Source organism: Sciurus vulgaris (assembly GCF_902686455.1).
Source record: "Sciurus vulgaris genome assembly, chromosome: 10".
In the NCBI taxonomy this organism is placed as follows: Eukaryota; Metazoa; Chordata; class Mammalia; order Rodentia; family Sciuridae; genus Sciurus; species Sciurus vulgaris.
In genome coordinates, this window is record NC_136470.1 from 87,833,694 (window position 1) to 87,859,378 (window position 25,685).

The 25,685-nt window shown below is 36.8% G+C and overlaps 1 protein-coding gene across 11 annotated transcripts in view; it reads right to left on the reverse strand.

Annotated features, from left to right (window-relative positions):
• The window catches only part of MAP3K13 (mitogen-activated protein kinase kinase kinase 13), a 182,404-nt gene that overhangs the window by 17,930 nt on the left and 138,789 nt on the right, over window positions 1-25,685 (reverse strand). For all 11 annotated transcript variants that reach the window (XR_013757269.1, XM_079100603.1, XM_079100600.1 and 8 more), the window contains 5 exons: window positions 24,336-24,527; window positions 19,003-19,161; window positions 17,004-17,162; window positions 16,325-16,433; window positions 8,480-8,589 (listed from right to left, as the gene is read on the reverse strand). Coding sequence is in view for 10 of the 11 variants with exons in the window: in XM_079100603.1 (XP_078956729.1) it covers window positions 8,480-8,589; window positions 16,325-16,433; window positions 17,004-17,162; window positions 19,003-19,161; window positions 24,336-24,527 (729 nt within the window). In the remaining variant the exon portion in view is untranslated. The remainder of the gene's footprint in view (window positions 1-8,479; window positions 8,590-16,324; window positions 16,434-17,003; window positions 17,163-19,002; window positions 19,162-24,335; window positions 24,528-25,685) is intronic.

Below are 25,685 nucleotides of genomic sequence, written 5' to 3' on the forward strand. Positions count from 1 at the left end.
GAGGGGTGGGAGGGGTGGGGGGAAGGGAAAAAATAACAGAATGAATCAAACAACATTGCTCTATGTAAATTTATGATTACACAAATGGTATGCCTTTACGCCATGTACAAACAGAGAAACAACATGTATCCCATTTGTTTACAATAAAAAAAAATAAAAAAAAATAAATAAAAAAAATAAATAAATAAAAAGTAGAAGTAAAAAAAAAAAAAAAAAAAGGAGAGCTAACTTTTTGTTGCTGTTGTTTAAACTTAAAAATAAAATTAACTGAGGGGGTTTTTGAGATGGTGGACTAGAGGAGGCTCCATGGCATGAAACCGAGAAAGCAGACGGCAGCTTCTCAGCAAGGTGAGTGAAAAAAAAAGGTGGGTGGGCACTTTACTGGAATTTAAAACTGGACACTCAAAGCAGATCAGGGACTCAAGAGGTTGAATATAATAAAATAAGGAAGAATCCCCAGTGGGGAAGCACTGGCAAGAACAGACCCTCCCTGAGCATAGTAAAAGGATAAGGAAATTAAAGAACCCACATTTTAGGAGGCCTGAGGCATGTCTGGGTATGGAGCATTTAGAGATCAAGGACATTGCCCAGTAAACCTGAAAGGTGTGCTGCACAATATCCTTGTGCAGGAAAGAAGCCACCATCTCTCCAGGCAGTGCTTGAAGGACACAGGAAAGAATCATTTTGCAGCTGAAGCACAGGGGCTGGCAGCTCAAGGGGCTGATTCCTGGCAAACCTGAGTTTGGCCTGAAATATAGGCCCAGTAAGTACACACTGCATGACATAGAGTGTGCATAAGTGACCAGGAGAAAATCAAATATGGAGAGGGGACAACTGGCCATGGAAACCCACCTGGTTCTACTCCTCCCCCTTCAATCTGACTGCTTGCAGGACCAGCTGGGAGATAGGCATCTATCTGGTCAGGAATTCAGAAGGGTGGAGGCAGGAGAGGTTGAGTTTGGAGACTGAACCCAAGACCAGGAAATGTGGGGCCTGCAGGTGACTGTCTCTCCCACCACACAAGTGGAACCCAAGGGATCTCCTGGGATAGAGTCTTCCAATGTGGACCAGCAAGTACTGAGCCCTGGAGGTGGCACTGCAGATTCAACTCTTCAGTAAAGAGCCTGGAGCACAGCGAAGCCTAAATCCTGCCTCCAGGAATCCCACCTAGGAGATTACCTCTCTCATTCCAGCAATCCAGAGGGGGAGCATCACAGTCCAGACGACCCCACCTAAAACTGCTGAGAAGCTAAGGATCTTGAACTTCAATGGGAAGAATTCTTTAACTTTTCGTTGACATTTTTTTTCTTTAAAAACTTTTTTCCTTTTTTCTATTTAATTGTGCCCTTAAAGGTACATGGACATATTAATATTTTTTTCTCATTTCTAGCATTTTTGAAGCCAGTTATTTTTCATGGATCAGTTTTTTAGAGGACTAGGATGTTTGATTATTTTAGTTTTGTTTTGTATTCTCTAATTTTTATTTTTAAAGATTTTTACTTTATATATGTATTTTTTCTCTTACCTATTTCCTTTGATTCTATTTTTCTCTTTTCTTCTCCTAACAGCCAATCTCTATTGTTCTCTCTTTCATTCTTCCTTTAATTTTTTACTTCTATCTTCTCCTTCTCCCTCACAGTCATTATATCCTATATTACTTCTGTTCTCTCCCTGTTCACCATTTGAAATTGTAAATCCTTTTGCAAACTTGCTGTTTTTATTGTAGACAATAACTGATCATATCATTTCTGCTTATTGTGATAATTAACACTGTAGAAGTTATAGTAGGAACTATTTGGTTTAATGCTCCACATTGTTTGTATTGGCTGTTATTATTCATCTCCCCCTAAACAGTGAGGTACTGGAAAGCTTCAGGGACAATGTAAATACACCGGGTAGAAACTTGATTGCCTCAGATCCATTCTGTTAGATGGGTAGGCACACAAACAACATATAAAAGGAAGGGAATAATCACCCCAAACAAATCAAGATACTTCAATAACAGAATCAATCAACACTACAGTGGAAGAAATGTCAGAGTTTAGAATGTACCTAGTTAAACTGATCTGCGAAGTAAAGGATGGCATAAGGAAGTGAAAACAGAGAGAAAATACAGGAAGTGAAAGATCACTTCAATAAAGAGACAGAGATTCTGGGGGGCAAAAAAAAGCAGAAATCCTCAAAATGAAGGAATCAATAAACCAAACTAAAAATTCGATTGAAAGCATCACCAAAAGACCAGATCACTTGGATGACAGAGTCTCAGGCAATGAAGACAAACATATAATCTTGAAAACAAAGTTGACCATGGAGAAAATACGTTAAGAGACCATGAACAGAACTTCCAAGAAACATGGGATAACCAGAAAAGTCCAAATTTAAGATTAATTGGGATAGATGAAGTCTTAGAGATACAAACAAAAGGAATGTACAATCATTATTTTGGGTATGGGGGATTAAACTCAGGGGCATTTGACCACTGAGCCACATCCCCAGCCCTATTTTGTATTTTATTTAGACAGAAGGTCTCACTGAGTTGCTTAGCATCTCACTTTTGCTGAGGCTGGCTTTCAACTCAAGATTCTCCTGCTTCGGCCTCCTGAGCTGCTGGCTTACAGGCATGAGACACTATGCCTGGCCAGGAATGTACAATCTTTTCAATGAAATAATATCAGAAAATTTCCCAAACCTAAAGAATTTTTGAAGTGGAAAATGAAATACCAGAGGCTCTTGGGACCCCCAGTATACAAAATTACAACAGACCCACACCAAAGCACATTATTATGAAAATGCCTAATGTACAGAATAAGGATAGCATTTTAACAGAAGCTATAGAAAAACAACAGGTAACATTTAGAGGGAAACCAATCCAGATCTCAGATGATCTCTCAGCCCACACCCTCAAAGCCAGGAGGTCTTAGAAATGTATATGAAGCTCTGAAAGAGAATGGATGCCAGCCAGAATATTATACCCAGCAAAATTAAGCTTCAGAATTGACAAGGAAATAAAAACATTCCATGATAAACAAAAGTTAAAAGAATTCACAACCAGAAAGTCTGCACTAGAAAATATTCTCAACGAAGTATTTCATGAAGAAGAAATGAAATATAAAAGTGAAAATCAGTAAAGGGAGGAAATATGCTAGAAGAATAGTCAATCAAAGGAAAAACTAATTCAAATTAAAAACCAGAAAAAGATTAAAATGACAGGGAATAAAAATCATTTCTCAATAATAACACTGACTGTAAATGGCCTAAACTCATCAATCAAAAAACACAGACTGGCAGATTGGATTAAAAATCAAGACCCCCCCCCCAAATACACTGTCTCCAAGAGACTCACCTCATAGGCAAAGACATCCACAGACTGAAGATAAAAGGATGAGAAAAAACATATCATTCACATTGATTTTGTAAACAAGCAGGGATTTCTATACTCATATCAGATTAAATGGACTTCAAGCCAAAGTTAATCAGAAGGGACAAAGGACATTTCATACTGCTTAAGGGAATTATACATCAACAAGACATAACAATTGTGTATATTTATGCCCCAAACAATGGGGTATCTACTTACATCAAACAAACTCTTCTCAATTTCAAGAAGCAAATAGACCAAAAGACAATAACACTGGGTGACTTTAACATACCTCTCTCACCACCGATAGATCCTCCAAACAAAAACTAAATAAAGAAGCTATAGAACTAAAGAATACAATTAATAGTTTAGACTTAACAGACATATATAGAGCATTTCATCCATCAATGACTGAATACACTTTCTTCTCAGCAGCACATAAATCCTTCTCTAAAATAGACCATATCTTAGGCCACACAGCAACTGTTCGCAAATACAAAAAAAAAAAGATAATACCTTGCATCTATCAGAACATAATGGAATGAAATTAGAAATCAACAATAAAATAAAAAATAGAAGCTACTCTAATGCCTGAAGTCTAAATAATACTCTATTGCAAGATGAATTGATAGCATTAGAAATCAGGGATGAAATTAGAAAAATACATAGAGGTCAATGAGGATTAGCGATACAACATGTCAAAATCTCTAGGACACTGTGAAGGCAGTGCTAAGAGGAAAGTTCGTTGCACTGAGCTCATTCATTAAAAGAATAAAATTCAATGAATAAATGACCTAACATTACATCTCAAAGCCCTAGAAAAAGAACAAATCAACACCAAAAGCAGTGGAAGGCAGGAAATAATTAAAATCAGAGCTGAAATCAATGAAACTGAAATGAAACAATCCAAAAACTTGACACAACAAAAAGTTGGTTCTTTGGAAAAAGTGAATAAAACTGATAAACCCTCAACCAACCTAACAGAGGAATAGAGAGAAAACCCAAATTACTAAAATCTGTGATTAAAATAGGAACTATCAAGGCAGACACTACTGAAATACAGATGATAATCAGAACCTACTTTGAAAATTTATATTCTAATAAAATAGAAAATCTCGAAGACATCAACAAATTTCTAGAAACATATGACTTACTCAAATTGAATCATGAGGACATGGAAAATTTAAACAGATAAATTTCAAGCAGTGAAATTGAAGACACCATCAAAAGTCTATCAACCAAGAGAAGCCCAGGACTAGACTGATTCTCTGCTGAGTTCTACAAGATCTTTAAAGAAGAACTAACACCAATACTCCTCAAATTATTTCATGAAATAGAAAAGGAGGGAACCCTTCCAAACTCATTCTATGAGGCTAGTCACACCCTCATACCAAGCCCAGACAAAGACACATCAAGGAAAGAAAATTTCAGACCAATATCCCTGCTAAACATAAATGCAAAAATTCTCAATAAAATTCTGGCAAATTGCATACAAAATCATATTGAAAGATAGTGTACCCCAATCAAGTGGAATTCATCTCGGATCCAAGGTTGGTTCAACATACATAAATCAATAAATGTAATATATCACATCAATAGACATAAAGACAAGAATCACATGATTATCTGAATAGATGTAGAAAAAGCATTTGACAAAATACACCATCCATTCATGTTCAAAACACTAGAAAAACTAGGGATCTAGGGACAGAAGGACCATACCTCAACATTGTAAAAGCTATCTACACTAACCTCAAGGCCAACACCATTCTATTTCTCTTTTTTTAGTGGTGCTGGGACTTGAACCCAGGGCCTTGTGCATGCGAGGCAAACACTCTAACAACTGAGCTATCTCCCCAGTCCCCCCAACATCATTCTAAATGGGGTAAAATTGAAGGCATTCCCTCTAAAAACTGGAAAAAGATGGGGATGCCCTTTTTTACTACTTCTATTCAATACAGTCTTGGAAATGCTAGCCAGAGCAATTAGATAGAAGAAGAAATTGAAGGGATATAAATAGGAAAAGAAGAACTCAAACTATCACTATTTGCTGATGACATGATTCTACATTTAGAAGACCCAAAAACTCCACCAGAAAACTTTTAGAACTCATAAATGAATTCAGCAAAGTAGCAGGGTATAAAATTAACACCCATAAATCAATTGCATTCCTATATATCAGTGATGAATCAACTGAAAGAAATTAGGAAAACTATCCCATTCACAATAGCCTCAAAGAAAATAAATTATTTGGAACTTAATCGAATAAAAGAGGTGAAAGGCCTCTACAATGAAAACTACAGAACACTAAAAGAAAAGAAATTAAAGACGACCTTAGAAGATGGAAAGATCTCCCATGTTCTCAGGCAGAATTCTTATTGTCAAAATGGACATACTACCCAAAGCAGATTTAATATGATACCTATTAAGGTTCTAATGATGTTCTTCATAGAAATAGAAAAATCAATCATGAAATTCATTTGAAAAATAAGAGACCCAGAATAGCCAAAGCAATCCTCAGCAAGGAAAGTGAAGCAGGAGGTATCACAATACCAGATTTTACAGAGTCATAGTAACATAGACAGCATGGTATTGACACCGAAAGAAACATGAATATCAATGATACAGAATAGAAAACACCTAGACAAACCCACATAAATACAGTTATCTTATACTAGACAGAAGCACCATAAACATACACTGGAGAAAAGATAGCTTCTTCAACAAATGGTGCTGGCAAAACTGGAAATCACAAGTAGCAAAATGAACCCCTATCCCTCACCCTGCACAAAACTCAACTCAAAGTGGATCAAGGATGTAGGCATTAGACCAGAGACCCCCGCGCCTACTAGAAGAAAAAGTAGGCCCAAATCTCTATCATGTCAGTTTAGGAACCAAATTCCTCAACAAGACTCCTAAAGTGCAAGAAGTAAAATCAATAATCAATAAATTGTACTGACTGTATAAAACTAAAATCTTCACAGCAAAGGAAACAATCAAGAACATGAGAGAGAGAGCCTATAGAATGGGAGAAAATCTTTGCTCCCTTCAGCTTAAATAGAGTATTAATCTCCAGGATATATAAAGCACTCAAAAAACTTAAAACCAAAAAAAAAAACAATAACCCAATCAATAAATGGGCTAAGGAACTGAACAGACACTTCACAGAAGAAGATATACAATTGATCAACAAACATATAAAAAAATTTTATCATCTCTTGCAATTAGAGAAATGCAAATCAAAATTATTCTAAGATTTCATCTCACTATAGTCAGAATGGCAATTATCAAGAATATAAGCAACAATAAGTGTTGGAAGGATGTCAAGAAAAAGGTACACTCACACACTGCTGGTGGGAGTACAAATGGAACACCATTATATAAAGTGGCATGGAGATTCCTCAAAAAACTTGGAATGGAACCACCATTTGATCCAGCTATCCCACTCCTCGGTTTATACCCAAAGGACTTAAAATTAGCATACTATAGTGACTTGGCCACATCAATGTTCATAGCAGTTCGATTCACAATAGCAAAGCTATGGAACCAACTTAGGTGCCCTTCTATAGATGAATGAATAAAGAAAATGTGGTACATATACACAATGGAATATTACTCAGTCATAAAGAAGAATGAAATTATGGCATTTGCTGGTAAATGGATGGAACTGGAGACAATCATGCTAAGTGAAATCAGCCAATCCTTAAAAAGAATGTTCTCTGATATGCCGATGTTGACTCAAAATAGGCAGGCAGGAGGAAGAGTATGGGTTCACTGGACTGGAATGGGGGAAAAGGAAGGGGATGGGAAAGACAGTAGAATGAATTGGACATCACTTTCCTCTGCTCATTCATGAATACACGATCAGTTAACTCCACATCATGCACAACCACAAGAATGGGAAGTTACACCCCATGTATGTATAATGTCAAAATACACTCTACTGTCATGTATATCTAAAAAGAACAAATTAAAAATAATTAAAAAAAAGATTCAGAATTTCAAAACTGCCTAAGACACATTCTAAAAAAAAAAAACTGATTAAAAAATTGTACATATTTACAGGTATCTTGTGATGTTCTGATACATGTATACATTGTATAATGTTCAAATTAGGGTAAATGTGTATCTCCTTAAAAGATTATTATTTCTTTGTGTGGGGGAGGGGATGTACTGGGAATGTACCCAGGTCCTCATGCATGCTAACCAAGTGTTCTACCACTGTATGTTCCAGCTCTTTTTTTGGGGGGGTGTTGGGGGTACTGGGGATTGAACTCAGGGGCACTTGACCACTGAGCCACATTCCCTAGACTTATTGCATATTTTATTTAGAGACAGGGTCTCACTGAATCGCTTAGTGTCTTGCTTTTGCTGAGGCTGGCTTTGAACATGTAGTCCTCTTGCCTCAGCCTCCTGAGCCACTGGGATTACAGGTGAGCACCACCATGCCTGGCTTTGTTTGATTTTTGATACAGGGTCTAGTTGTTGCCAAGGTTGGCCTTAAACTTAAAATCCACCTGCCTCAACCTCCTGGGATTACAGGTGTGCACCACCATGCCTGGTAATTTTAGTTTCTTTATGGTAAAAATATTCAAAATCTTTTCTAGCTTTTTTAAAAAATATAATTTAGTTGTAGATGGACACAATACCTTTATTTTATTGATTCACTTTTATGTAGTGCTGAGGATCAAACCCAATGCCTCACACGTGTTAGGCAAGTGCTCTACAACTGAGCTACAACCCCAGCCCTCTTCTAGCTTTTTTGATTAAAAATATATATACAGTACATTCTTATTGTCTATAGTCACCCTACTGATCAAGAACATCAGACTTCCTTTCTCTTCTCTAACTATAACTCTTTATACTCTTTAAAGAACTTTGCTCATCTCTCCTCACTCTCCCCAGATGCTGGTAACATCATTCTACTCTCCACCTCTACAAGACTGACTCTTTTAGATTCCACAGGAGAGCTGACACTTAGGGAAACTTTTAAAGAGCACAACAATAACAAGCAGAGGTGAAAGATGAGTAGAAAACAAACTGATGATTCATAAGAAGCATTCCTGCCAATATCCAAAGACCTGGAGGTAGGAAGAGGTAGAGGAAGAGAGATTGGCCGACCTGAGCTCTTCTCTGCGCCTCCGAATCAGCTCTTCATCTAATCGGTGTATACAAGTTCCTTCACTTTTGATCTTCTCAAAGTGTTTTTTCACTTCTTCTCTCCATTCAGCCTGCGTGAGAAAAACTTGATTTTGTTAGTATTCTAGGTGTTCCAATCCCTGGTATAATCATAGGATCAGGTGTAATGTATTTTGCCTGCATGCTTCTATATGCTTTTCTACATGCTTCCTACATGAACCTTAGTCAGAAAAGGTACTCAAGAAATATTAGTTGGCTGATAGCAAAATATCTCATGCTATTGTATCTGCATGCCCCTCCCCATATTCTAGTATATGATGCTATCTCTTTCCCAGTTTCCCTGTAGCTATGGCCACCAGAAACAACATAGCTGGCATGCAGGCATAGCTAGCATCCTGGAACAAAAGAGCTCAATTTAAGTCAATATAGTGGCCGAGAATCTGACCAGAAAGAACAGCTCTGACAACCACATGGGTACATGTATGTGTCTGTGAGAAAATGATCATCCTTATAACAGGTACCAGAATTCCTTCTGTGCTTTCTTTAGGAGGAAAATACCTTGAAAAAATATTTGCAGTAGAAGACCCCAGGGCATACACAGCAGAAAATGAGACTAAACATATGGGAAATTATACAAAAATTGGGAATTGAGGGGAAAAAATAAGGAGAGGAGAGGAGAGGAGGGAGAGGGGGAGGAGGGAGAGGAGGGGGAGGAGGAGGAGGAGGAGGAGGAGGAGGAGGGAGAAGGTACAGCCAAACAATTTAGTAGTCTGGCAAAATGTTTAGGACAAGGCCTGGATGTCTAATATGGGATTTAAGTTGTTCAGAATTAAACCACTTCCATTTCCCACAATGCCAGTAAAGTCTCTGGCATTCACCCTGGCTTTGGATTAGTGTTTTTGTTTGTTGTTTGTTTTCTTAAATCAAGGAAAAGTGCTGAATTTCACATTTGGGTCAATGACAGGACAAAGGAACAGCCATAGGGTGGCAGAAGAGGGGGTCAAGAATTTTAAGAAGGCAAAGCCAGAGTGACTTTGAAATCAAGAAATCTATCAGCAATTCACATAAGTGTGAGAGAGAACACTGGACTTTTCACAGGATTTTTATCTTTCCAATTTTATCTAAATTTTAGGGAGGCAAACCTCTGCTGATATATGTTCTACAGGTAGTTTCTAGAGAACAATTAAAAGTTTATTTTATGTGTAGACTACCATCCCAAGAAACTAATGAGAATAAGGTAACTTTTAGTGAAAGCTAGATGTGTAACTATCTCTAATTATATAATATTCTCTTAGAACTATTATATTACCTTCACATATATGTTAAAAAGTAAATCTTTGGACTATATGTAGTTCCATTTTTAATTTGTTGAGGAACCCCCATACTGTTTTCCATATCAGCTGTACAGTTTGCAATAGTGTACAAGGTTCTGATTTTTCCACTTCCTCACCAACACTTACTGTCTTTTCTTTTTTTCTTGATAATAGTAATCCTATTTCTGGGTATTCTTCAAGTATTTTTTTTTTTTTTTTTTTGTACTGGGGATTGAATTCAGGGGTGCTTTTCCACTGAGTTATTTTCCCAGTCTTCTTTATTTTTTAAGTTTTTAAAATTTTGAGATAGAGTATCACTAAGTTGCTAAGGGTGGTTTCAAACTTTTGATCCCTGTGCCTCAGCCTCCTGAGTCACTGGGATTACAAGTATGTGCCCAACTCTATCCAAAAGAACTGAAATCAGGATCTTGAAGAGATATGAGCTCTGCTATGTCCCTATTCACAATAGCCAAGATGTGGAAACAACCTAAATGTCCACCAAAGGATAAGTGAATAAAGAATATGTGGTATATACATACAATGGAATATTAGTTAGCCTTTAAAAAGAAGGAAATTCTGCAATATGTGAGAAAACGGATGAACCTGGAAGACATTATATGAATTAAAAAAATCAGGTGCAAAAGGACAAAACTGTATGATCCCACTATACGAGGTATTTGGAATAGTGAGACTCTTAGAAGTAGAGAGTTGACTGATGGCTGCTGGGGAAAGGGTGCAGAAATGGAGACTTACTAATGAATGGTTATATAAAATTTCAGTTATGCAAGATGAAAAAGTTCTAGAGATATACTGTACCACATTGGTCTACAGTTGACAATTATGTACTTCACACTTAAAATCTGTCAAGAGGGTGGATCTCATGCTAAGTATTTTCACCACAATAAAAAAAATCTGAGTCATAGAAAAAAATTATATTTAAGTGACTATGAATTGTTTTCCCCAAATTATCTATTTACATCAATTTTTATATAGGAAATAATAAAATCATTTAGAAAATGACCATCCTGCTTGCTTATTTACAATATACTAGGTTCTCTCCATATGTTGGTGATTGGAGAGGTGTTTCTGCCAGCTGGTTGACTTTTGCTGAGCCTTCTGAATGTCATCAGAAAGCCAAGATCAAGAATATGCTATCCCATTGTTGGGTAAGAGTCTTTGACAGCATTTAAACAGTATATGAAGGTTCAGTTAAGCCCCAGGTAATGCTGCTCTCTGAGTCATCAGATCAAAACCATGGAATAGGAACTGCATTTCAACATTAGGAGATCAAAGAATGATAAACAAGAACTTTTAGAACAAATAAGGGTAAAGGAAAGGATCAAATTTAGACCTGAAAACATCCTCTTTAGTGCAAAAACAAAAAATACAATACTTAAAGAAGTTAACAAGAAAAGGAATATCTCCCTCTGGTGGTAAAGAATCAGATATGACATGTCAGATTTTAATTCTAGAGGAAATAAACCTCTTGAAATCTTGCTTATCATTATGGGAAACTTAAAGAGAACCTTCTGAAGCTTGAAATCTATAAGAAACTAGATTTCTACAAGGAGATTCCCTCCTGTGAAGAGAAAACAAGATGTATGGGAAAACACCAAAAACTGACCAACAATGCATTTTCCTCAAAGGTATCATATTCCTGATGGAAGATACTTTGGAGTTTCATCTGATATACTTAGAATCTTTATGTTACCAGGAGCTACAATTTGACTTAACCTGCCATTCAGACCTATCTGGCATATCTGAAGGAATGGAGGTGGGGCAGAAGCCAATTTGCAGAGACTGAGGAGCTGCTGAGAGAGGGAACAGTGTGCGTCAGCTTGGCCTATAACAAAGCCACTGTCACACAAGTGGATGGGACATTTCCCTTTGTTTACCTGACATACGTGTAGAACATCAGGCCACAGCCACCTTTCACAGAGTGAACTCAACAGGGAAAAGAAGAGCTCATTGCATAAACAGAACAACGTGCAGCTTTGGAATCCTGGAAACTCCAGAGCTCTGCTGTAGCAGAGGATAGCAGCTCCCAGTGGATGACCACAGTTCCTTAAGGATATGGCAGCATCCAATGGATGGCAACCGGGGATACAATCTTCTAGCAGAAAACAGTGAGGACTCACCAATATGGAAATGCCCAGCTATGCCAGAAGGGAGATGGCTGCGTTTAGTCAGAGTCAGTAAAAAGGACAGCAGATGACAATGTGAGGCTATTTGAGATCTCTCCTCCTTCCTGAGGACTCCCTGAAAATGCGTGTGTAATGTGTAGGTATGGAAGGAGGGGAACGCTTAACGAGTCCCATGTTAAGGGAACAATCAAGTGAAACTTGGATTACTAACATTAATTATACCCCCTTTATGTCCCAGAGAAGGCCTAGGGAAATCTGTGACATTTAGAAGGTTTCCATCTTTTCCAGTCTTCTGGTTATTCAGTAGATGGAAACTCTTATACCAAAAAAAAAAAAAAAAAAAAAAAAAAAGGTTATATTTATCTCCCATAACAGAGATGTCAAAATGAAGTTTAATTAACAGATGAATGGATAGAATGTGGTATTATACAATGGAATATTATTCAACTATAAAAATAATAAAGTTCTGACAAATGCTACAATATATATGAACCTTGAAAACATGCTAAGTGAAACAAGTCTTACACTAAGGACAAATATTTTATGATTCCACAGAAGTGAAATATCTAGAATAGGCAAATTCATAGAGACTGAAAGTAGAATAGAGATTACCAGGGATCAGAGGAGGGAAAGGGGGTTATTGCTTAATGGGGTGATGAAAAATTTTGGAAACAGTAGTGACCACTTACAACATTGTGAATTTAATGAAGAAAGTCATTGAATTATACACTTAACCCGGCTAAACTGGTAAACTTTAAAATAGATTTTACCATCATTTTCATAAAGGAAAAAAAATAGTTGAGCCAGTTCCAGCCTAGTTCAAGGAATACAGAAGTAAGATGCTGGGGGCTTAGGAGTGGGCAATCATAGATGATCAGAAAAGATGCCTTAGAGGGCATCTGATTCAGTCCTTCGCCAGCTCTTGGTTGCTCCTTACTGCCTCCACAGCCTTGGCACCTACTCACTCGATTGTTTCACTAATAGGCAGCACAGGCTAGCCCTGTGACAAGTGCAGCACCTCTTTAACTTTCAACGCCTAAATCTCTGGATGGTTACAGTGTGGTATGGTTTGAATCTGGAATGTTCCCCAAAGCCTCAAGTGTTCTGAGGTGGAGTTTTTGGTTAGTGATTAGATCATGAGGGCTCTGACCTCATCAGTGGATTAGTCCACTGATGGCTGAATAGACCACCAGGCCTAGTGGAAGGAAGGTCACTGGGGGTGTGTTCCAGAAGGCCTTGTCTTTTCTCTGGCACTCTCCTCTTTCTCTGCTTCCTGGCTGCCACGAGCTGAGCAGCTTTCCTTTGCCACATCCTTCTTTCATGCTGTTCTTCCTCGCCTCAGGCCCAGAGCTATGGAGATGGCTAACCATGGACTAAATTGTTTTTGTCAGGTATTTCGGTCACAGCAACAAAAAACTGACTAACACACAGTGGCTCTCAAGAGGAAGCAGGGACGGTGCAAAAGCAGAGGCAAGTGTGAGAGTTTAGAAGCAGAGCACATGAGCAACCAGGATGTGGGACAAGGCTGCTTTCTAAAGACTCAAATGAAATGCAATTGAATACTAGGAGCAATTAATTGCCTCCTTGGAGAAATGGGTGATTGTCTTGGAATGAAGTAACAGCCTTGGCAGAATCTTATATTGTGTTGAAATTGGTTGCTTTGTCATCTGTTCTATTTGCACGGCATCTTTACACACGTGCTGCTGCTGCAGATGAAGCCCTTTTTCTCAGGAAGGGCTCAGCTGGACATTTGGCAGCACTCCTGAGTGACAGTTTTGGTGGAAGGTGCAGATCAGGAGCTAATAACCACTGATTGAGAATGACGCTGAGAACATCTTGTCAGCAGGCGGGAGGAGGCAAGGCCTCAGGTATAATACTGCTCTAGCAAGAGCAAAGCCCTGTGAGCGTGAAACAATCAGAGCTTCCCTATGGGGGCAGGATAAAGTCAAAGCACAATTACTAAGAGTTTTTTTTTTTTAATTACCATCTTATTCATCTCAGGAGTTCATCAGAAAAAGCACCCAGAAGGTAACAACTCAACGGATGCTTAATTTGTGTGGCTTTGCAGGAGGCGAATAACATTTTACAATCAAACAGCTCTTAATAGTTTACAATGCACCTACATTTTAATCTTTTCATTTGATTCTTACAAAAACTCCCTAAGAGAAAATACAACTGTCTTCATTGTTTGGATGAGTAAGCTGAGCTTAGAAAATTTAGTGACTTATTCAAGGTCATATAGTATAAAGTGATAGGACAGCGGTTTAGATTCAATGTCCATTGCTTTTCCTAGTAACTCACTAGCCAGTTCATAAATAATTTATTATCATTAGTCAGAGATAGTCTCAATTTCAGACCCAGAGACATATCAGCTTATAAATACCTGAAAAAAAAATCTTGAAACTATCAAGAATAGCAGATTTGGGGTTGTTGAAGGAGAAGTAAAATTTTATGTTGGGAGAAAAATGTGAATGAATTAATAAATATTAAAAGTGCTGTTATAGTCTGAATGTTTGTACCTTCCCCACTCCAAATTCATTATGTTGAAATCTTAACTCTCCAAGTAAAGCTATTAGGAGGTGGGGTCCTTTGGGGAGGTGCTTAGGTCATGAGGGCTTACCTATTTTTAATGGGATAAGTTTGCTCAGAAAGCAGGAACGAGGGAGCTTGTTCACCCTTTGTCATGTGAGGACACAGTGAGACGGCATCATCAATGAACCAGAACTTGGGCCCTTACCAGACCCAAAATCTGTTTTGAACTTGATCTTGGACTTCCCAGTCTCAGAACAATGGAAAATAAATTTCTGTTGTTTATAAGCCACCCACTCTACGACATTTTGTTGTAGCAGCCCCAACTAAGGCAGATGCCCAATGTACTACATTTTCTCCTCTCTTATTTTCTCTGAAAAGAACCTTTCCTGAGCTCAGTGTAGATACTTCATGCTTTGGGTATTTCAAGAATAAAGTAAGTTGGCCCATTAAGGATACTGACTGTTGGTACTTAGTTGCTCAAGTTGGACTAGCTTCAGAGTGGTATTTAGGGAGAACTTCAGTAAAAATATGTTTAGAATTTGTAGTTTTCCAAATATGTACAATGGAACGGACTGTCTCAATGACTTGTCACTTAAGAGTACCTTAAAATTTTTTAAAAATTGGGACATGTAGTTTCATTGTAAAAGAAGCAAAGATGTGATAGCAATGGTTTGAAAGATTGACTACGTCATGATATATCATTCTCTTTCATTTTGCAAAAGGACTAAGTCTTTTCTGAATACCAGAAAAGGACATTTGAAAGATTTCTTATCCAGTGCCTCATACCTGCATGCATTTGAACAGACTGGTTTTAATAATTCTAAGGGAAATTATCTGAGTACATATCAAAGAGTACATGAACTGTCATGAAGTCAACCTCTTAATCATTTTATTTTCTCTAAAAACAAACACTTTACTTACATAATAATTTCTCAGAAACACTAAAAAAACTGTAGGGGCAAGTCTGACTATTTAAAGCCACAGCTATGGTAAAAGTTAAGTTCATAGATCATAGAGAATATGTTAGAACTTTGACTAATAGGACAAGTCTCTGATTTATTATTCCTTAGAAACTGCAAAAACAAGCCCATGCTAGCCTGCTAAAGGATTAGAGGCCATATGGAGAACTGAGGTGCTCCAAGCTAACAGTCAGAGTTTCCCCGGACTTGTAAATACGTCTGTCTAGAGCTAGCCAGCCTCCTGGCTGACCTGGTAACTGCCTGCAGACATGTGATCGAGCCCAGTCAAAGGCAGCAGAAGAATCACCTAGCACAAATCGCCATCTCACAGAATGGAGATCTAAATAAATGCTTACTGTTTTAAACCATAAGTTTTGGGAAGTTTTAATACTGTGAAGGCAAACAGATACATTAAATTATATTTTATTTGGAGCTACTACTAGGTAACACAGAATTAGAGAAAAGGTTTTCTCTGGGCTTAATTGTTTCATGGGTTCATTCTGGTATTCAGTGTCTTTCCTCTGTACTTCAGCTTTTCTGCTTCAAGGAAAGCAATGCTTTCATGAAGGTCAGCCATGATTCCAATTCAAATGGGGGTACATTATATATTTTGCATCCTCTTTTCTTCTTTTTTCCTTCAACGATTTTATCAGAACCCATTCTAAGAACAACATTCAAATATGTTTTTTTCAAATGAGATAATGTACATCAAGTGCTTAACAAACTCCCAAATGCCATATGTGTGATGTATCATTATTGTTTAACAAATAGTTATTAAATTGTTATAAGAATGAGAATGGCCTCCTTCTAAGAGTTACCTGTCTCCTTAAGAGTTCCCTGTCTGTTCAGTAGCATCTGTTAGAAAGTTTCTGAGCTTACCTGAGACTTGAAGTAAGTTTCCTGTGGGGTGGCAAGTACATCTGCAGATGCGATATCTAAATGCATGAGTGTCTGCCGAAAAGAAGGTCGGTTCCGAGGCTTACTCTGCCTAAAAGTAAAAAAGACAGCTTATGCATTTCAGAAGTTATGTCCAGGAAGATAAAAGATTTTATTCTACTTAATGAAATACATTTTTGTTTTACTCCAAAATAGTTGTATCACAGATAGTTTTGATGTACTGAAGGGCAAACAGAAAAGGTAATTTGGAGATACCTCTATTGAGGAAATGGAAATTTAGGAGCAGTGGCCTATTTGATAATAGTCTATTAGGACTGGTAAAGTATTAATAACTATCATTAACTAGGGCCTACTATTTCAAGATATCATAACAATTTCTTCACTTATAAATTTTAATAAATCATAACACAACTCCATAAGGAAGGGCTCTCTCTATAAGAAAACTGATAATTGATGTCAGGCTCCAAAGCAAACAGATAGAAAAATGCAGGGGCAGCATTTGAAATCAAGGGTCTCAAACTCCAAGGCTCTATGTAGTCTTTCCACCATCAGGTGGTTGACTACAAACACACATTACAGACTTCCATGATTGTTTAGAGGAGTTGTATTACGCCTTTGAAGAAGAAAGTAAAGAGAATATTGGAAGAAATGTATTTCTTACCATGTCTGTTTCATAAGGATTTTGAATCCATCAGGGCAAGTAGAAGGAACTGGAAGGTGTAGGCTGTTGCTTCCAACACCCCAAATAATGGCTGATGAATCTACATCTTTGTAGGGGATCTCTCCTGTCAGCAGCTCCCAAAGCACCACTCCAAAAGACCTACATAGTAGTACCAGGAACATGTACAGAAGACATTTCAGAATGACTGGTTTATATTTTAATTTTCAATCAAACTAATATTTATGTCCAGTTTTAAAATTAGAATACTACTATTAAAAAAAAAATTGAGGAAACTTCTGAAAAAGAATCAATGAAGGGTAACCAACATTTCCAGATATTAAGACATTATAAAGTCTCAATAATTAACTCTGGTGCATGAATAGACAAACACACTAATGGCCTGGAATTGAAATCTAGAAATTAACCAAATACATTCAAGAACTGAACATATAATAGAAGCGGCATCATAAACTAGTGGGAAAATTGATTAGTTAATAATTGCTGTTGGGACAAGTAGGGAAAAAATTAAATCTATCTCTCACTGTATATCAAGATAAATTCTAAACAAATCAAAGAATTAAATGCAAAAAAAAAAACATAAAAAATCCTAAAAGAAATCGTTAGAATTTTTTTTTTTTTTTTAAAACAATCTTAGTGATGAAAGCTTTTCTTCTCTTTTTTGGTACCAGGGATTGAACTCAGGGGCACGTGACCACTGAGTCACATCCCCAGCCCTATTCTGTATTCAGTGACAGGGTCTCACTGAGTTGCTTAGTGCCTTGCTGCTGCTGAGGTTGACTATAAACTGGAGATCCTCCTGCCTCAGCCTCCCAAGCTGCTGGGATTACAGGCGTGTACCACCATGCCCGTCTGATGAAGGCTTTTCTAACCATGAAATCTAGAAGCCAAAAGGAGAGGTTGATAAATTAGGCTATATTAAAAATTTTTTTGGCATGATAAGAAAATGCTATAATCAAAATAACGAAATATAAAAAGTATTTATCTATATAAATCATCTATATAAGAGGCAAATCTCCCTAACATATAAAAGGTTCATAAATTGATAAGAATAAAGATCAGAAATCTGAGCAAAGGTTGTCAATAGTTCACAAGAAATTAGGAATGACTCAAACATATAAAAATGTATGACCTTACTTAGAATAGCAGGGATGCAAATGAAAACTGCTTTCAAGATGCTATTTTTTGACTTACATAATAGTTAAAAGTACAAAAATGTAGCATATTTTGTTGAGAAAACATTTATACATTTCTGGTTGGAACATGAATTGGTATAATCCCTAAGGAGGATACTTTGGTAATGATCAAAATTATGAATACTATATTTTATCCCATTTACACTGATGCTATATGCAATTTTAACATATGCTATTATTTTCTTAAAGCCTAAAAGTTTTCAGTAGCCAATTTTAAGGATGGGAAAAAACAATTACAGGGAAAATAATGCTAAAAGTAAGGGCTTATGACCTCAGAGGAAATGTTGATAAAGATTAAAAAATAAAAGTATAGCCCATAGGAGTTATTCAATAAAAAGGCAAATAGCCTCATACACTTCAAATAGGTCTAAAGCACAAAACTGTATCACAACAAAGTACATTACAAATATGTGTAATGCTGATGTGAATCATCAAGAATAGGTTTTTTTTTTTTTTTTTTTCTTCTGGTACTGGGGATTGAACTCAGGGATGCTCTACCACTGAGCTTCATCCCCAAACTCCCCCGTCCTTTTTTTGAGATAGGGTCTTATATGTCACCATGCCTGGCTTAGGAAAAGTTTTGTTTAATGTATTTTACTCAAAAAGGTGAGAATTATGCAATACATTTCAGGAAGACTATACTAAATGGTCATTTGAAGTGATCTTTTAGTTTTCCAGAAAGGTCAGCATATTTTCTGAGTATCCTCCAAACTGATGATTTACTAAGAAAATATTCACCCTAATTCCTTTTCTGATCCTTCCCACCATATAACATTGTCACTCACCATATATCGACTTTTTCAGAGACAGGTTCATTCCGTATCACTTCTGGTGCCATCCATGCAACTGTGCCAGCAAAAGACATCTTGGTACTTTTATCGCTGAGTTCCTTAGATGTACCAAAATCTGAAATTTTTACTGCATCTGTATGAGTCACTAAAACACTTTAAAGAGAAATAAAGAAAATATCCAGATCATTAGTAGTAATGAAAACCATGACTCTAAATGGCAATTAGAGATTTTGTTTGCTGCCTCCTGTAGAGTTCAACTTGCAATTTCCGATGTGACTGAGGCATTAGCTACACACTGGAAACAGCAATGGTGAGGCAGCTTAGCAGAATAGGCTTTCAATGCCCAGTTTTTTTTTTAATAGTTCAAATGCAATTTACTTGTTCTAATTAGTTATACATGACAATATAATGCATTCTGACACATCATACATAAATGGAGTACAACTTATCATTCTTCTAGTGGTACATGATACAGGATCACACTAGTCATGTAGTCATATATGTACATAGGGTATTAATGTCTGATTCATTCTATGATCCTCACAATGCCTCGTTTTATCCTGCCTCCACCATTTGCTAACTTTGGCAAGTTACTTAGCTCTTTGAAGTCAGTTTTCTAATCTATTAAGTGGAGACAATTCAGGTCTCAATATCTTATCCACAACTCAGAAATGTAAAAGGTATCAAAATGGTTTGCAAATACTTTTCATATGTATAAGGCAAACTCATTTTATCCCATTTTGTGTGAATTTTTTCATAGATTTTGCCACAGATATGTTAATGCAGCTGATTACAGGGAGTTCCTCTGAACTTCCTTGGATGTCTAAGGTTCTGTACTATATTACCCTTCTGAAATCATCTGGCTCCATGAGTCATACTTTTTTTTTTTTTTTTTTTTTTGCGGTGCTGCGGATTGAACCCAGGGCCTTGTGCTCACAAGGCAAGCACTCTACCAACTGAGCTATATCCCCAGCCCACTCCATGAGTCATAGATAAGAGATTATGGGCCTGTAATAATGATCCCATAGAATTTTCACTTGAATTAAATGAGCTTAGGTACATAAAACACCAGTACTCAAAATTTTTGGTTTTCCCCTTGCCAGTCTCACCCAACCCACTATGGAAAACACTTCTTTTAAAACATTATTAAATAATGGCCAATTATGTCATGCATGGGGCCATGACACTAGAGATTTATTACATTAAAAGACTCATATGAATGCTGGGATTTCACTACTGCTGAAAAGGAAAAGCAGGAATAAATACAAGCTTAAGTAGCTTCCATCCAAGTCATGTTTTACGTTTCACTGCGTACTGGGGCAGAAGCTGTTGCTTGCCTTAAAAGTAAATACAGATCCAAAGTATTGACAGTCTCGTGCACTAGATTGAGTTCACTTGAAAAAATCTGCTAACAACTTTAGAATGTTAATGAGTTATGGTGTCAGAGCCTTAATGTTATAGGGACCTATTTTTAAAGATAGGAGACTTACCATTTGTGTAATCATACATGTACATAGGGTAATGATGTTCGTCTCATTCCATTATCTTTCCTTCCCCAACCCTCTCCCCAGCCCTTATTTCCCTCTACAAAATCCATCCTTCCTCCATTCTTCCCTTACCCTTCCCTGCCGTTATGTATCATCATCCACTTCTCAGAGAAAATATTCGGCCTTGTTTTTTGGGATTGGCTTATCTCACTTAGCGTGATATTCTCCAACTCCACCTATTTACCTGGAAATGTCATAATTTTATTCTTCTTTATAGATGAATAATATTCCATTGTGTATATATACCACAGTTTATCTATTCATCTGTTGAAGGGCATCTAGGTTGGTTCTACAATCTAGCTATTGTAATTGAGCTGCTATAAACATTGATGTGGTGCATCACTGTAGTATGCTGATTTTAAGTCCTTTGGGTGTAGGCTGAGGAGTGGGATATCTGGGTCAAATTGTGGTTCCATTCCAAGTTTTCTAAGGCATCTCCATACTGCTTTCCAGAGTGGCTACACCAATTTGCAATCCCACCAGCAAGGTATGAGTGTACCTTTTCCCCCACATCCTCGCCAACACCTATTGTTATCTGTATTCTTGATAATAGCCATTCTAATTGGGGTGAGATGAAATCTTAGGGTAGTTTTGATTTGCATTTCTCTTATTACTAGAGATGTTGAACATTTTTTCATATATCTGTTTATTGCTTGTAAATCTTCTGTGAAGTGTATGCTCAGTTCCTTAGCCCAACTTATTGACTGGGTTATTTGTATTCTTGGTGTAAAGTTTTTAGAGTTTTTATAAATTCTGGAGATTAGTGCTGTATTTGAAGAGCGTGAAATGAAAAGTTGTACACCATTTGTGTACAATGAATAAAACAATGAAAATAAGAAAATATGGAATATATATATGATAGAATATTACTCAGTTTAAAGAAGAATGAAATTATGGCATTTGCTGGTAAATGGATGGAGTTGGAGAATGTCATGCTAAGCAAGGTAAGTCAATCCCTCAAAACCAAAGGCCAAATGTTTTCTGTTAAGTAGATGCTGATTCATAATGGGGGGCAGCAAGGAAGAATGGAGAAACTTTGGATTTGGCAGAGGGAAGAGAGGGGAGGGGAGAGGCTATGGGGGTAAGAAGGAGAGTAGAGTGAAACAGACATTATTACCTCATGTACATATATGAAAGTCTGACCAATGTGACCCTACAATATGTATAATCAGAAAAATAAGAAATTATGCTCCACTTACGCATGATTTATCAAAATGTATAAATGCATTCTACTGTCATGTACAACTAATTAGAACAAATTAAAATTTTTTTTTAAAAGGTAAGAGGCTTAATACTCAAAAAGTATCAGACTCAAGGAGGCTAGAAAACAGAAAACTTCTGAATCCATTCCTACCCTTCTCATTTGAACCAAGGACTTCACACTTGCTCATCTCCACCAGCAATGCCAAGTGACTTTCTACTTACTCAACAGCTTTGTGCTTACATTTGCTCTGGAATACCTCCATCCATATTCTACCCCTGGTTTAGCACTGGATATGTAAAATTTACATAATTTAGGAGTTTTTATTTTATAGTGTTGGTTTTAGTGACAATGCATGTGGATTAAAATATTATGAGATATCTGAAATAATTGGAGCATTGATAGTATCATATACCATGAAATTAAAAAAAAAAAGAAGATCATCCCCTAGAAACAGAAACACTGTAGGAACTTCCTCTTCTGTCTCAGTTGGTATGAGAAGAGGGAATGGATTTGGGAGGAGATTAGGGATGATATAACACTGAAACTTTTCTGAACTCTTCTGAGACAAAGATGGGGACACACAGACTGCAGATTTAATGTTGGTAGTGAAATCTTTCCTTACAACAAGCCAGGTTGATCTTTGTCTTCTTGAAGTTCACTTGAAACCCAAAGAGGCCTCAGGCTCAGGGGTCAGGTGGTATTATTACTGAATGAGCAACTCTAACCTTTAATTCTCAAGGAGAACAGGTTGGTTTCAAGGAATCATTTGAGGATGCCTTTGGCAAGTATTTTTTTTTTTTCAGTTGTAGATGAACACAATACCTTTATTATTTTTATGTGGTGCTGAGGATCGAACCCAGTGCCTCACACATGCTAGGCAAGCACTCTACCACTGAGCCACAACCCCAGCCCCTTTGGCAAGTACTTTGCATATTTTATGTGTATGTAGGGGATGACAGAGGCAACAGACTGTGTTAAGAATATGAACAGAAGGAATAAACACTATATAGTAGTATTTATTTGCAAGAAAAGGAAGGAGTTTGTTCAGGGAACTAACCATTGTAATAAACATTGTTGAGAATGATGGTGTTAAAAAAGAGTTGCTTAACTATTTAATCAAGGACGATTTTATCGTCCATTGGAGAAGAGGCAGGAATCATTATAAATCCCTTATCTTCACATAATGAGGTAGGATGCTGTAGTCTGGTTCCAAAGTTCTAGATTCAAATCATATTCCCATAATTTTGGGCTGAGGCCCACTTTCTCTTACATAAAAAAAGAATAATGATATTATCACATCTATCACACACAGTTTTTGCCAGGGTCAAAGATGTGATAATGGCTATAAAACATGTTGTAAACTAATAAAGCACCATGCAAAAATGTTTTAGAAAAGAGATTGTCTTTCTGCTTCTGTAAACCAAAATGTGGTGAGAAATAAAAAAAATAATGTTTAAAAGTTGGAGCTAAATAATATGCTATTTTATCCATTCCTTTTTGGGAAGTTGAATAAACACTTAAGTGATTATTGGTTACCAAGGAATCACTTGGAAATCAGAGATTAATAGAAATAGTTCTGCTTTACTTAAATAACGGTTTTTCTTACAGCCACTTTATAACTTGTACTGGTCTAGTTTTTCCTTTGTTTATACTCTCAGAAGCTCAATGCCAAATTTATAGTCTTCCTTAAACAACTGTACAGAATCTTATAAGACAATTTTTTTTTTTTTTAGTAGTATCAGGGATTGAACCATGGGTGCTTTTCCACAGAACTACATCCCAAGCCATCTTTTATTTTGAGATAAGATCTTGCTAAGTTGCTCAGGCTGGCCTCAAACTTGCAATCCTCTTGCCTCCGGCTCCAGAATAGCTGGGCTCATAGATGTGTGCCCTTGCACCTGGTTTATGGCATACATTTTGTGAACAAATTTTGGTACTAATGTTTTTATGTTCTCTTTGCCTGTTTATTATCAACCATTTTTACCCTATCATATACATTTCTGAAACTAGGTTTAATTCTTTTTTTTGGGGGGGGGCAGGGGCAGTGGTGCACACCTGCAATCCCAGCTACTCAGGATGATGAAGCAGGAGTATCAGAAATTTGAGGCTAGCCTGGGAAATTAGGCAAGATCCTGCTTCAAAGTAAAAAATAAAAAGAGTTGGGAATGTAGCTCAGGGCCCCTGGGTTCAGTCCCCAGTACTGTAAACAATCAATCAATATATATATATATAACAGTAGGAATACAACAAACCAAGCCTTCTGGAGAGGAAGTTTGACATTAATTATCAGAGATGATAGAAGCTGAATACTTCACATAACAATGAATTTTGTTGTAAAGTTGTAAAAGCAACAAAAAGGGGAAATTAGTATCAGGTACCTGGATGTATCTGCCACATAGGTAAGTGAGTAGCTCATCAATAATCCAAAAGATATGCAAATAGAATTACCCACTGTGCTGACTTTAATCTGAACTCAAAGTATGATGACTGAAAACTTCAACTATAGCTGATAAAAATTCCTTATTTCAAAAAACAAAACAAAACAAAACAGGTGAAAAATTAGCTTCAAAACTCACTTAGGTGATTTGAGATCACGATGAATAATTTTATGGAGGTGCAAATAATTCATTCCACTTGCAATTCCTGTGGACCAGTCTACTAGTAATCGAGGTGTGATCTTCCTGCCAGCTCGCAAGACTTCATAAAGTTGTCCATGGGCACAGTATTCCATGATGATACAATAACACGGGGCCTGAGTACAAACACCCCTTCCAAGAAAAACAAACATGTACATAAATACACACAGACATACAAATAGGTATACATACACAGTTATATTTTAAGACTATTCAATAAAGACAAATTCTTTATTCAATTGATTTAAAAGATGCATATAGCTAATATTTCCTAATTCTTTAGCATTAAAATCTCTCTAATCTATAGGTTTGTCTATTATGCATATAGACAATTTTTGTTTTGTTCTTTTCACTCTAGATAACTATAGGCTGTGCTGTGTCTGGTGGTTTCATGTGGAACCATTCCACTCTGGGACAAAGAGCACCCTTTTCTGAGGCCTATATAGGCTGGATACTGTGTTACTTTAGATTGTTAAGAATAGCAATATATCTTTGATTGTTAAGAATAAAAATATCTTCATTTTAAATTAAAATGAGGGTATAATATAAAGGGGACTGAGAATTCAAACATTATTTTTATTATTACTTAATGGATTTTAAATCACTCAAATTCAAAATAACTAATGAGTCAATTTTTTGTTTTATATAATCTGAAAAGCATTTTTGTTTAGAAAAAGGTAACATTATGTAACATATTATATATTTATGCAGAGTATATTTCCATCTTCCATGAAACCTTTTCCGATTATTCCAATCCAAAAAGATCTTTCCCTTCTCTAATTTCCTATGTAATATATAGTAGCCATGAATTTTTTTATATGCAATTTTTCTCTGCTCATAGAGATTATAGACTCCTTGAAGGGAAAGGTCTTCGAATTCTTTTCTCTCTCCCACAAGGCTTGGATGTTCAGAGCAAGTCCTTGATAAATATTTCTTGACTTCACCTCAACATTCATAGCTGAAGAGAGCCTTCACGCATCATGTACAGGGGCATGGAGTAGGAAGAAGGATGCCATCAGGAAAGAATATCTTATTGCAGGCAAATGGATGAAATTGGAGAATATCATGCTAAGTGAGATAAGCCAATCTCAAAAAGCCAAAGGACGAATGATATCGCTAATAAGTGCAGGATGACACATAATGGGGGGGAGGGAAGGGTTAGTGTTAGGGTTAGAGTTAGGGTTAGGGAGGGGGGCAAGTATGGAGGAAGGAAGTACTGTATAGAGGGTAAAGAGGGGTGGGAGGGGTGGGGGGAAGGGAAAAAATAACAGAATGAATCAAACAACATTA